Consider the following 14,294-nt stretch of genomic DNA (forward strand, 5'->3'; position numbering starts at 1 on the left):
GAATGAACTTCCATTCACAATTGCTTCAAAGAGAATAAAATACCTAGGAATCCAACTTACAAGGGATGTAAAGGACCTCTTCAAGGAGAACTACAAACCACTGCTCAGTGAAATCAAAGAGGACACAAACAAATGGAAGAACATACCATGCTCATGGATAGGAAGAATCAATATCGTGAAAATGGCCATACTGCCCAAGGTTATTTATAGATTCAATGCCATCCCCATCAAGCTACCAATGAGTTTCTTCACAGAATTGGAAAAAACTGCTTTAAAGTTCTTATGGAACCAAAAAAGAGCCTGCATTGCCAAGACAATCCTAAGTCAAAAGGATGTATTCATTTTTAGGGCATATTATTTATATTATCAAGAGAGCATAGTTTCCTAATAAAGAAAAAATTTACAATTTTAAATAATGAAATTATTAAAATCTGTGCTAGTGTTGCATAGCAACATGTTTTCCCCCCATTTCTAGAATGCACTTAAATGCATTTTAATATTAAAACTAAAACTATAAAACAAGTGAAATGTGCAAAAATACAGCATTGGTTAAATAAATTATAATATAATCACATGATGGAATTCTGTGTAGTTATTAATTATGTTGTAAAAATATGTAGGGTTATTTAAAATGTTTATAACATGGAAAGAGAGAAAACAGAGAGTAACTTATACACTTTTACCCTTTTATACATTTTGTAAAGGAAAATACATGTGAATATAAAATAGTTTGTGCCTGGAGAAAGAATATGATGACATTTTCTTTGTACTTTTACTTATTTTCACAGTATACATATTTATGTAAACAGAACTATAAACATACACACATATATATGTGTGTGCAACTGAAAGTTTAAAATGAAGATATCTGAAGGAATACATTTAAAACTGCTTTTAAGCAATATTTGACAATTCATGGGGAAAAAAAAAACAAGATCAGTGAAGGATCCCACTCTCTTATACCTCCTCTGGCCCAAGATCTACTCAAAAAACTTCTAGGAAAGAAACATTCTAGAGTTTAGTATATTTTATTGACTATATTTTCCTAGTGTCCCTAAAGCTATTATTTCTTTAGAAATATGGCATTTTCACTTTGCAGATCTCAAATGTAAAGTAAAAAAGAGAAAATGTGATTTCTCCTATTGAAGCCAATAGGAATAAGCATGGCGTCCATTAGTGTTTAAACCCATTTTCATACTGCTATGAAGGAATACCCAAGACTGGGTAATTTATTAAAAAAAAAAGGTTTAATGGATTCACAGCTCCACATGGCGGGCGAGGACTTACAATCATGGCAGAAGGTGAAAAAGCAGCAAAGGTACATCTTACCTGGCAGTAGGCAAGAGAGCACGTGTAGGGGAACTGCCCTTTATAAAACCATCATTCTCAAGAAACATATTCACCATCACGAGAACAGCCCAAGAAAAATCCGCCCCCATGATTCAATTACCTCCCACTAGGTTCTTCCTACAACACATGGTGATTATGAGAGCTACAATTCAAGATGAGATTTGGATGGGGACACAGCCAAACCATATCAATTAAATTTTTAAGTGGCAAGAAGAGCGCTTCCTGAGGAATTAGCTGTAATAAGCATAAAGTACCTGCATAAAATGTAGAAAGGAACAAGTATTCAGAGCTTGACCAGATCAACAGTCTGTTCCAGCCCCAGCACTAACCAGCTGAGGATGTTTATTTCAGAGTCTTAGTTATAATCAATGGAGTAGTCCATAGAGGGCTTAGGTCCTCTTGGCTAGTACTGTAAAACCTGGGTCTCTATTTTACTAGGTGCTTTACAAATATCACCTCGTGAACATTTAATAGATTCTGCAAAATAAATGAAGAAAGTGAGATGAAAGAATTTTAATAACTTGCCCATGGGTACCCTGCTAATAATAGAATCAATGAAATTAGAACCAGAACCAGGATATGTGTCTCTTAAATGTCTCTGATTTTTCCATCATCCTACCTTCATGGCCACATGACCTTTTACTCTACTTAAGAGACCTCAGTGAGAACCGTCAAGTACCTTTGGAGTACAGAGTTCTTTTACAGCACAAAACTAGAAAGGACCACACTGCCCAGTGGCATTCTGCTCTGCCTTTGATTCCACCAGAAAGTATTTGGGCCCTGTGGGTGGCTCTGAGCTCACCAGAGGCATTTTAAATCTCAGCAGGTCAATATCCGGTCCCCTGGAAAGAGCTTTTCTTTATATACCTGCTGAGCCTGTCCTCAGCCAGGGGTTAAGAGGATAAAAGGCTCAAAGCAGCAGGCTCATGAAGTCACAGATTAAAAGGTAAATCGAGAAAAAAAAAATAGGACAGGGCAATCATTAACAGGAATGCGGATTTGTTCAAAAAATAATCCAGAATGTTCATCTACATAAGCACTTGGGTAACTGAAGTCTGTTTACTCACCATAGGAATAATGATAATAATGTCATTGTATGAAAGGGGGATATAAAATTGCTATTAAAATAATAATTATGGAATTTTAGAGAAAAAAGACTCAGAGATGAACAAGGCTACCTATCCCTTTGTGCTAGATGAAACACTGACTGTAAGTGATCAATATCCTACATCAAACTGGCTTTAACAAAAATAAAAGGAATAGATTAGCTTGAACAACTGAAAAGTCATGGGGCTGGAATGATGTATTAAATCCATTGCTTCTGTGGTGTGTCCAAATCATACCCACCTACCATTCACCATGGTGGACATTCTACCTTCACAAATGGATCATTGCCAAAGCCGTCGTAATGCTAAACTTGTCGGTTCACCTGCACGCTGACTGCCCAACTCTCTAATGGTTGCTTCTTAGTCCAGAAAGCTGAACATTCAATGGGGCTCTCAAATATTTATAATTCCCACTCACTTTCAAAAGTGTGGGAATGAATGAAAAGGATCTCAAAATATTTTAATAAAATAAGTGGAGAAAAAAAGATTGTTTCTGACAGAACCAGACAAATCAATTAATTAATCTCTGGCAAGCAAAGATAATTGTATTTCTGAGTCTATTAAGGGACATCAGGGCTAGTTAGCTAATTTCACAGGGGAGCTGGATGTCGCTGGGCATTAGACAGTGATGGGAAACATCAGGCAGAAACACAAGATGACATTTTCTTTCAGGAAGCACTTGACTTTCAACTTAACCATTCACTTTGGTAGAGAAGAGCCAGGTGAGTGTGTTCAAAGGAGATTTCAATCCTAACATTTCTGAGCCTTCACACTTTTACACCAGCTCTGATAATACTGATCATAGGTCCTTTTTGTGAGATTGGTCTGTGGATGAGAACAGGATTTTTCTGTAAAATCATCTAAAGCCACTGGGGAGAAAATCTCCTAAATGATATTGTAAAGAAGGGGAGGAAGAAAGATAGGGGATGAATCTAAATATCAAACAATGAAAAATCTTACTTGGAAAGAAAATCAGTTTGATTTGGAGCTTTATCTGAATTAATATTTAAAACCAAATTTGAATTCATTGTCAAGGACAAATGTTAGCTCCATTTCAGCTAACAATATTAGAAATGCAGGTTCATGACCTCGTAAATAGATACAAATGAGTTATGGATATACTGATGATTAACAAATATCCATGTAATGAGTTTCATAATTAATTGTTCATTAGAAAGCATTTCCTTGGGAGAAAAGAATTGCACATGAAAATAAGACCATTCCTCCTGTTTTCTCACCATCAGCACCATGCTGGAAAGCTAACACAAAGTCTCCGGAATTTCCACAGCAGAAGAATGCATAAACGGAGTTAAGATCCAGTGTCCTATTGGGGAAGAGAAGGCTTCGCAATCCGGTTATGAACATAGAAGTCAGGGTCTCATTTTCTTTATAAAAAAAGAGACTAGCAAAGAGAGGCTGAGATTACTTGGCCTGTGCAATCTTCACTTAGCCTTAATCCCGTCATTTCCAACCTTGAAATTGCCTCAGGAACTTTCGCAAGTGCTGACACCTCGGTCCCACTGCAAAGATCTTTTTGCTTAATTGGTCTGGAGGATAAAAATTTCCGTTTTCCAGGAACTTCTACTACACGATGAAGGTTGAGATTTTCACAGGAACTCTTTTAGCAGAGTCACCCAGGGAACATATTAAAACACAGTCTCCTAAGCTCCTCAACCAGAGATTCTGACTCAGTAGGTCTGAGACCAGGGCCAAGAATTTCCATTTCTTTTCTTTTTTCTTTTCTTTTTTTTTTTTTTTTTTTTTTTTTTTTTTTTTTTTTTTTTGAGACAAAGTCTCACTCTGTTGCCCAGGCAGGAGTGCAGTGGCACGATCTCGGTTCACTGCAACCTCCACCTCCACCTCCACCTCCCTGGTTCAAGCAATTCCCCTGCCTCAGCCTCCCGAGTAGCTGGGATTACAGGTGCATGCCACCACATCCAGCTAATTTTTTTGTATTTTTAGTAAAGATGGGGTTTCACCATGTTGGCCAGACTGGTCTCGAACTCCTGACCTCAGGCAATCCACCCTCCTCGGCCTCCCAAAGCTGGGATTACAGGTGTGAGCCACCATGCCCAGCCAAGAATTTCCATTTTTAATGTGCTCCCAGTTGACAGGGATGCTGCTGCCCATGAGCCACCCTTTGAGCAGCACTGATTTAAATAGAACGTTAGGAATTTGGAATCATCTTCTATTACTATCATTTAATGAAGATCCATATGACTCATCTGTAATTAAATAAATTTTGAAAGAAGAAACAGGAAGTTCAATACAATATAAGCTAGAATTTTTCTCCCTGTATGCACTAGGCCCTATGCTGGGCACTGGTAATGCAAAGTCAAATAAGATCAGATCTTTACTCTGAAGCAGCTCACATTGACAGAGAAGAAGACAAAGCAACACATTACATCTCTAACATTCTTTTTTGCAGTTTCCTCTTCTGTAGTCTAAAAACTCTCTGGCAGTTGACACTAGCATCCCTACATCTCCAAGTTTAATAAAAAAAGTATGCTGCAATAAATAAATTCATAAATCCTTTCACCTCCACCCACTCCCCCACTCTTACTCTTCACTTCAAGCATGAGTTGCCGTCTTTGGTCTTTCAGGTGGGCTCGGTGTGCTGATGTCACAGGTCCCCTGTCGGGCTGACCCACATTGATCCTTAAAGTGACAGCTCTGTTATTTCACTCCGAGACATCTGTTCTGACTCTGCCTAGAGACTGCATTCCTCCTTCTCTGTCTCTTCAGAGTATCCCCAGTCTGTCTCAGTGACAAGTATCTACCATGCATATGATGGCCATTTTCTTTTTTTCCTGATTTTAAATTTTAGTTTTCTGCGGGTATATAGTAGGTATAGATATTTATGGGGCACATAAGATGTTTTAATACAGGCATGGAATGCCTAATAATCACCTCATGGAGAAGAGAGTATTCGTCTCCTCAAGCATATTTATCCTTTGTGTTATAAACAATCCAATTACCCTATTTTAGTTATTTTTAAATGTACGATTATTATTGACTGTAGTCACCCTGTTGTGCTATCAAATAGTAGGACTTATTCTTTCTAACTTATTTTGTACCTATTAACCATCCCCACCTCCCTCTCACCACCCCCCACCCCCATATCACTTTTTTTTTTTTTAAACGAAATACCATTACCCAATTTGGTGATGGTAGGGACCATTCATCTGATCATCTCCTCAAGTAGTATTGTGCATGGACTACGGCGCACATGTGATAGTCTTCACTGATGGCCATTGGTTGAGTGACCCTTTAATCTATGAGACTTTGGTCTGAATGACTTATAGTTGCTTCCACAACCTCAAGTCATCTTCTAAGATGTGAAGAAGATGTTGCAAGGTGGATAGCGCACGCTGCTTGAAGTCAGACATTCTGACCTTCTTATTTGTCAGCTGTGTGTACTTGGGCAAAAAACTTAGCTTGGGGCCTTGGTTTCTTCATGCTATAGAAGTTATACAGAGTCTTGGGGACGTTTTGAGGATAAACCAGACAATGTATAAATGGTATGACACATGGTAGGATTACTTATTATTGTTATCTAATTGGGATATACATGCCCTGTAAAAATAACTTCAAGATTTACTGAAATATTTGAACTGATGGTCATTTTCTATGTATGTGTCAGTCTCTCTCATTAGCTGGTAAACACCTCGATGGCAGGGGCTCTATCATTTCACCTTAGTGTTTCTAGAGCCGAAAACAATAGCATATGCAAACTAGTGTCCTTGGGAATTAGTAGATGACCAAATAAAGCATGTATAGATGTGCCTTAGGAATATGGAAAAGCTAGGGATTCCAAAAATCTGGGCTGAACACAATAACTAAATGTCCATATACAGAGATAGTTTGGAGAGGAGGTTATATTGAGCTGAAACTTGTATAGCACAGAATTTTCAAGAGAGATGCTAGGTGGAACAGGGTCAAGAATTGTCTGATGAGTGAGAGCAAAAAGAAACTGGGAGTGTTTTAAACAGGGAAGCAAGGTGGTCACGACAACCTTTTTGGGTAGTAACTCCATTAATAGTGTTAATGACAGGTTAGAGACAAGGCTATACTTGTAGTGGTGACGATTTAGTTGGCATCAGCTAGATACAAAGAACCCTACTACCTTCTCTGCATATATTAATTAATGCCATACACTTTCAGATTCACCCATGAGACAGACTTTGTCACCACCATTTTATAGGCCATACAATGTTGGGTTGGGGGATGTTTCCAAGTCCTCAGAGCTCATAAACGGCAGAGCATGGCTTCAAATTAAGGTCTGACCTCAAAGCCCAGGGCTCCTATCAATATACAATGTGACTTCTGATCAAATGAGATGTGGACCAATGGCAACAGGACTTTGAGAAGGATGCACAGATCTTTGCCTCATTAAAGCTCAGCCTCTGTGAATGCTGTCCAGAACCCCTCCTCATATGCCTCCTTCCCTGAAACAGAAAGCTGGTCTCAGAACCATTTCCCATTCTTCTCACTGCCTGGGGTTCAGGACACCCACCAAAACCACTCAACCTCACCAAATTACATCCTTAAGTAAGTAGGGGCCATAGTACACAAGAGGCACTTGAAGCATTAAACTCAGGGTTATCTTTTCACAACTGGAGTCTAATCTTGGAGGTAGATTATTTAAATGTACATGGATTCTTAGTCTTCTATCTAGAGATGGTATCTGTTTCTTCATTTTGAAGCTGGACTGGCCTTGTGACTTGCTTTGGTTGGTGGAATGTATTAGAAAAACAACTTTATGCATTCCAAGACTGAACAACAGGAGATTTTGTGTGTTTCCCCTCTTGATAGCCCAGGAACCTAGTCTGCTGGAGAATGAGAGGCCACAAGGAGAAGCACAACAGCTCAGCTGGGAGCCCCAGACCTGTGAGTGAGCCCGGTGAGATCATCCAAGTCACATCTAACTCAGTAGAACCGACCAACTGAGCCCAGTCCAAACTACTTACTCACGAGCTAAACTAAGTTGTTTTTAAGCCATTAAGTTTTAGAAAAGTCTGTTATGCAACAAAAGCAAAAGGATAGATACCCCTTGTTTTTTATACTAATTTGCTCTATTAACTGGACATAAAAAAACTCAATTTCTATTAACTTTGTTTTTTGTGTGTCAGTAACATGTCAAAAGTAGTAGCAACCATCATGAGGACATGTAGTTCATGTCTGTGTTTGGTTTCTTATATAACTATTTCACATCTTGATTATTTACAATGAGCCTTGGAGGTAAGTCTATCATGAGGATTTATTAATATCACCTGCACGTGAAATGCCAAATTCAGACTGCATCCTCAAAAAGATAAAAGCAACTATATTTCAATTATATAAATTGATGTTTGGAAATACCAACATTATCAGTTTTTTTAAAGATCTAGGCACAAGTGTTACAATACGTGGTTTTAAAGTAACGGTCTGCATCAGTATTGAACATACTGACTCCTTTTTACCACAGCTACACAGGCAAGCTTCATTTTCCGTCAATTCACTTCCCTTTAAAACTGACATATTTAATAGAAAGAGCCACTGAGAAGAGAGTAGGCAGAACGGAGTGCAGGAGGGAGGAGATGAATTAGCACTTTCTAGTCTCTGTCAATATGTGGTTTATTTTCAGATGCAATAAAGGTTTGGATTTTTGACTTGGCAGGAAAACACAATGAAAATCTTTTCCTCATTAGTACCAAATTTCCTACAATCTGACTTCCCCACCTCCACTTTCTTCCATGGAAAGAAACAAACATACACACACACACACAGATACACACAGACAGAAATACAAACTGTAAAGCATACTTACCCTCTCTGAAAGAGATCCACATTATAAAATTTATGTAGCTCTACAGAAAACTCAACCGTTCCTTGTATTTCAGACATGATCTTTTTGGCTCATTACCTGAAAAACAAGAGAGAAATTAACAGCTTGAGATCACATCAGCCACTCAGAGAGAATCTGGCTTTTACAACAGGAAACCAATCTGACCAACAGGACCAACAGGAGTAGCATGTGTCCACTGAACGTCACCACTCAGGGTTCCTTTTATGGAAGAAGACACGGAGAGACAAAATGACATGCCTACTGTCACAGCTTCTACCTGGAAGGGCCAGGAGGCAGACCCAGGTGTCCTAACTCCAAAGCTGAGCTGGTCCCCTGCCCTTTCCGATCTGTCAGTACCGTGGAGACAACAACATCCTGGCCAAGAGCACATCCTTCATGGCCAAAGGCACAAGAATCCCTGCTCTACCACTTTTCAGCTGTGTGACCTTGAGCAAGTCACTGAACTTCCCTCATCTTCAGTGTTCTCATCTGTAACGTGAGGACTGGTAATAGCACATAACTTTGATAGATGGTGGGAAGAGAAAATAAATATGCCACATTGAGCACTTTGCATGGTCATTTGTGTAGTAAATACTCAATAAGTTGTAGCTACCACTGATAATAATAATTTAAAATGATTTTATAATTGATGTTATAAATGCAGTCTTTAAAGACTAAAGGTGGCTGGAGCAATATCAAGCATGGCACATAGAGCATGTGGGTGCTGCTGCCAGGTAGATGTTTAACCCAACTTGACAGGTTGCTAATTTTCCAATTAGTTGTTACTGGGGGTCAGTAACAAGAGTGTTGAATGGAAAAGATGGGAGGAAAAAAAACATTAAAATAGTCCAAGTCTGGGATGAGAAATAAGCCAAGAGGTACATTTAAAAGCAGGCTGGGTTTTCTGAGAATATCAAAGCATCTAGATATCAGAAATGTGATGAAAGGGAAAGAAGTTTACTTGTACTGAGCACCTACTATATTCTTGGTGTTGCATAAAGTATTCCATGTAAGTTGCCTGATTTATTCCAACAAGAATTTTGTATTATTCTTGCCCCATTTTGCATGCAAGAAAAAAGGACCAGAGAAGCTCTGACCTGGAGCCACTTTCTAACTCTGGAATGTGCTGGTGGTGTGGCCTTTGGTAAGATCCTCCCATTCTCCAAGCCTGCTTACTACCATGCATAACAGGGATGACGCAAGCTACTGAGTAGACTCCTGATAGAATAAGAGGTAACGACTTGCAATATACCTGGCACCTAGCAGGATCTCAAGACCTGGTATGACCTCTGGGAAGGGAGAAAAGGAGGAGAGGGGAAAGGAAAGGAATACGTGGGTCTGTCACCTGGCAAGTTGTGATTCAACTTGGATCTCCTTCCAAAGCCCCTCTTTTGTGCCCCCAGATGCCTCAGGGACCAGACCATTCTTGTGGTTCAGAGCGCAACTTCACTGCAGTTAACAGGGTCAGGCTAGGCCAGATCCCACAGATAAGAGCAGGAGGGATTAACTGGACCTTAACTGCATTTCAGCTCAGGCAAATGTTTCATCCAGGCAACACTTCCAGGGATTCATAAGGCTGCATACCAAATTAAAATCCTTAGAACCAACCTCTATAAATTCTGCAAGACAGAATTTCAATCTGGCAAACATGGAAAGGCCTGGCTCACAAACTGTGCCAAAAGCCCATTTCCCCAATGAAGAGCCATGGAGGTGCACCCCGACCCTGCCCAACACACCGGAGCCAGTCAAGGTCAGAACCCGAGGTTCAATTTTAATCCCAAGTCATTTCCAGTCAAAGTCGGATGAAGGGGCAAGCAAATGGAAGCCACGCTGTGCTTCCCTCCATAATCACATTAAATGTCAACAGCTGCATTGTCCTCATTTTCTCATCACCCCACTCAGTCTGAATCCTCCAAAAACTCAGAGCTGGTAAAACCATCTGACTCCTTTCTTGGAGTTGTCAGCTTTCTATTATCCCCAGTCCCTCTCCTGATCTCTGATCCTGGGGAGGAGAATATATAGAAAGAGAGACAAAGAGAGAGCAGGAACAATGAACCCCAATAGTGCCAGCCTACCATATACTACACACTGATGGGGGTTCCATGCATGACTTCACACAATCCTCAAAAGCCCTCTGTATGGGTGCTATTGACCCTGAGCCACACAGACAGTGGTGCTGTGCAGGCAGAGTGCCTACCCAGGAGCCTGAGTTTTCCAGCTCCTGCACTTACTGGCAGAATGGCTGGGACCATGTTTTGGGACAGAGTTAATATTGAGAAGAAAATATTTAATGCATGGAGAATACCACACAGAACATTCTTTTCTCCTTGAAAGATGCACCATACCATGCTCTTGTTCAGGACAAATGGGATAGAGTTCTGGAACTTGTAAATGCAGACACAGTTTCTTGGTGGGAAGCTGCCTTTTCCTTTAAAACAGCATGTTAGGCATTATAACCAAACACCCATAATGCAGTGAGGAAGATGAGTTCCATGTAAAATAGTTTTGTTTTTTTGTTTGTTTTGTTTTGTTTTTGTTTTTGTTTTTTGAGATGGAGTCTCGCACTGTCACCCAGGCTGGAGTGCAGTGGCTCTATCTTGGCTCACTGCAAGCTCCTTCTCCCCAGTTAACTCCATTCTGCCTCAGCCTCCCATGTAACTGGGACTACAGGTACCCGCCACCACACCTAGCTAATTCTTTGTATTTTTAGTAGAGACGGGGTTTCACTGTATTAGCCAGGATGATCTCGATCTCCTGATCTCGTGATCCGCCCACCTCGGCCTCCCAAAGTACTGGGATTACAGGCATGAGCCACTGTGCCCCACCCCATGTAAAATACTTTTAAAACTCTGTGTTGATTTTGCTGGTAACATCCTTGGCCCACTTTGTGGTCAGTAATCTAGAGCCATTTGCCTTGGTCCCAACCTTCTCCCCTTCTCTTTCCATCTGAGGATTAATGGGAAGGTATCACAGCAGTGGTTTTCAGGTGTGGTCCTCAGACCAGTGGTATCAGCAACATTTTGTTATGAAAAGCAAGTATTGAGTCCCATGCCAGACCTACTCAGTCAGAAACTCCAGGGGTGAGGTTCAGGGATCTGTGTTTTCACAAGTTCTCCAGGGAATTTAGGTGCAAACACTAATTTGAGAACCACTGGCCTAAAGACAAGGATTTTAGCATTAACCAGACCTGAGTTAACTTGGTTTCTTGTGAGCTGCATGACCTTGGGCCCATTCGTTAACTTCTCTGTCCCTCATTGCTAAGAGGTGAAGAGTAAGAGTACCTACCCTATAAAAGTGTCTTCATGATCAGTAGGGAGACAGTATTCAAAATGTCAAATATACTGTTTGGCATATTTCTGGAACATACTTACAACATATGCACACAATAGACACATGACACATACCCAACACACACATCACACTCATACACACAAACACACAGATACATACAATGTGCATTGATATAACACACACACACACACACACAAATCTTCATCACACACACAAGATGCCCATGACACATACCCAGCACACACTGGGTGCTGAAAAGACTGTCCAGGAAAGCCCGTTCTCTGCCTCTGTAGGACTGAGCTCAGGGGCAAGGTTCTGAGAATGCATCGTGATGAGTGCAGTGAGAAGTGTCAGCATACGTCATGCTCATGAGGAGGAGAGGACATGATTCAGATCTCTGTCCCCAGCACATCAGCAACCACACCTTGGGTAGACCAGTTTTCCTCAATATTTGTTCCAAGAACCTCCCCCAAAACATCAGAAAACCCAGCACTCACCCCGAACATGAACATGTACCATACACACAACAACATACCCAACCCAAAACACACAGGCACCATCTGCACACACACCACAGACATCTTTTCTGCACTAACTTCCTACTACAACCAGCACCACCCACCATTCTAGTGAACTCAGTCATTCTGCTGCATTTGGTGTGACTCTGAAAAGCTCACCTTCAAACCTGCACTTCCTGAAAGCTGTGTGTCCAGGCACTGTGGCACTCTAAAGCATACGGAGCTTACGAGCAGACCTTGCCCTCATGATGCTCAGGGACTGGGAAAGGGTGATTCAGTGACAATCACATGCCAGTGATGACAGCTTAGGAAGAGGGGGGACCTGGGTCTTTGGCACTCACGTATGGCCTCCCTGGGAAGGCTGGCTTCTGAATGAGGAGGCCTTTGCCATGCCTCAGTCCAGGGCCATCAGTGGATATCTCTTCTGTTCAGAAAGTGAAGAGAGTAACCTCAGCAGGTCATCTCAACCTCAGCTCACCTGAAGTCGACACACCTGCCCTTGGTACTGCCCTTCACTGTGTAATCTCCCTGGGCCCCTGGTTACTGCCTGGTCCTCACTCAGGCAGCAGCACCCACAGCTTACACCTGTGTGCAGACAGCTTGCCCCTGGTACACCACATTTAGGCAAACATACCTAGAGAAGAGGATGGAGAGGGGGGCAGAACAGGAAGGCCCCTGAAGCCTATGTCTAGAGATTAACACAGGCATCATCAGATTAGCCTTCCTTGTGGACAGTGGAGAGAACAGCCTGTCTCTAAAACAATATCCATACAGGCTCCAGAACAAGACTCCTGGGTCTCTAAAACAATATCCATACAGGCTCCAGAACAAGACTCCTGGGTCTCTAAAACAATATCCATACAGGCTCCAGAACAAGACTCCTGGGTCTCAATGGCCCTGGGTGACCTTGGAGTCATTATTATCTTCCTGGGCCTCTTTTTCCTTGTTTGTTAAGTGAGGACAATAATAATACCTACTTCCTGGAGTATTGCAATAATTAAAACTATTAACATACATAAGGCACTCAAAATAGAGACTGGCATGTGATAAACTTTCAATACATGCATGCTATGTTTAACTTTGTTACAGAAGACAGAACTAGGAGACAGGGTAAAAGAAAATGCAGTGAAATTACAGCTTTGTTTGGTTTTCATTCACTAAAAAACATCTTGATCAAGTGCCCCTAATTGACCTGCCCTCTCCTGGGAGCTTTCTAGCCACCGCAGCTGCCCAACAATGGACCAGTCTACGTTACGAAGCAATGAACTCCCTCATCACTGGGAGTGTGCAGACAAATGATGAGGTCCCACTTTTCCGGGAAAGCCCCTGCCTTGAGTTTAAACAACAATTAAATTCCCCTTTGTCCACAAGATTCTAAGATCTCATTACCCTAAGCAGGCCATGTTTGTATTTGATTGATGAGGAACAAAAGAGGCAGAGGGTAGACCAGAGAACCAGAAGGTGATGTTACAGAACCTCCGTTCAGATTTGATTTCTGCCACTTAATAGGTTGACTAGGACATGACTTCATCTCTTTGAGTCCAGGCTTCTGCATCTGTACCTGGAGGGAAACACCTACCTCAGAGGATGATACAGAATGGTAACTAATTAAACTAACTTTTGTAAAGTATTAAAAATGTTCTCATTGTCAATAGGATATTGTTAGAGCACAGAAAAATATTTTAGAAACATAGCATGTTACTTTTCTTCCTTAAGAAGGAGACGACTGGGCTATAAGTCCCTAAAAAGGAGTCATTGTCTGTTTATGAATTTCTGAGCACTCCACGCCCAACCTGGCATCTGGTAAACAGCAGAAGTTCACAAATACTATGGAATTAAGGAATAAATGGTAACATCAGACAACAGACTCTGGGCCAGAGTGTGAGTATGAAAGAGGAACAGAATTCAGCAAGGAAAACAAAGCAACAGAAAATAAGACCAAAAGCATCTAAGAGTTGAAACAGTGATATTGGTTATGGCAGATAAAGCAAGTTCTTTGTCATTAGAGGTATCCAAAAAGGGGCTGTCCAAGAAAGCCCTTTCTCCACCTCTGTCAGACTGAGTTCGACTGAGGATACACAGTGATGAGTGCACTGAGAGGTGCCAACATCCATCATGCTTAGGAGGAGGGCAGGACACGATTCAGATCTCCATCCACAGCATATTAGCCACCACACCCTGGGTGAACCAGCTTTCCCCAAT

General features: G+C 41.2%; 1 protein-coding gene across 6 annotated transcripts in view; it reads right to left on the reverse strand.

The window, feature by feature from the left end:
• The window catches only part of FAM135B (family with sequence similarity 135 member B), a 360,972-nt gene that overhangs the window by 231,579 nt on the left and 115,099 nt on the right, over window positions 1–14,294 (reverse strand). For all 6 annotated transcript variants that reach the window (XM_017852949.1, XM_017852948.1, XM_017852947.1 and 3 more), the window contains exon 2: window positions 8,266–8,361. In XM_017852949.1, coding sequence (XP_017708438.1) covers window positions 8,266–8,342 — 77 coding nt within the window. In that variant the 5' untranslated portion in view covers window positions 8,343–8,361. The remainder of the gene's footprint in view (window positions 1–8,265; window positions 8,362–14,294) is intronic.

The sequence above is a fragment of the Rhinopithecus bieti genome, unplaced genomic scaffold, assembly GCF_001698545.2.
Source record: "Rhinopithecus bieti isolate Rb0 unplaced genomic scaffold, ASM169854v2 scaffold_34489, whole genome shotgun sequence".
NCBI classification, from domain to species: domain Eukaryota; kingdom Metazoa; phylum Chordata; class Mammalia; order Primates; family Cercopithecidae; genus Rhinopithecus; species Rhinopithecus bieti.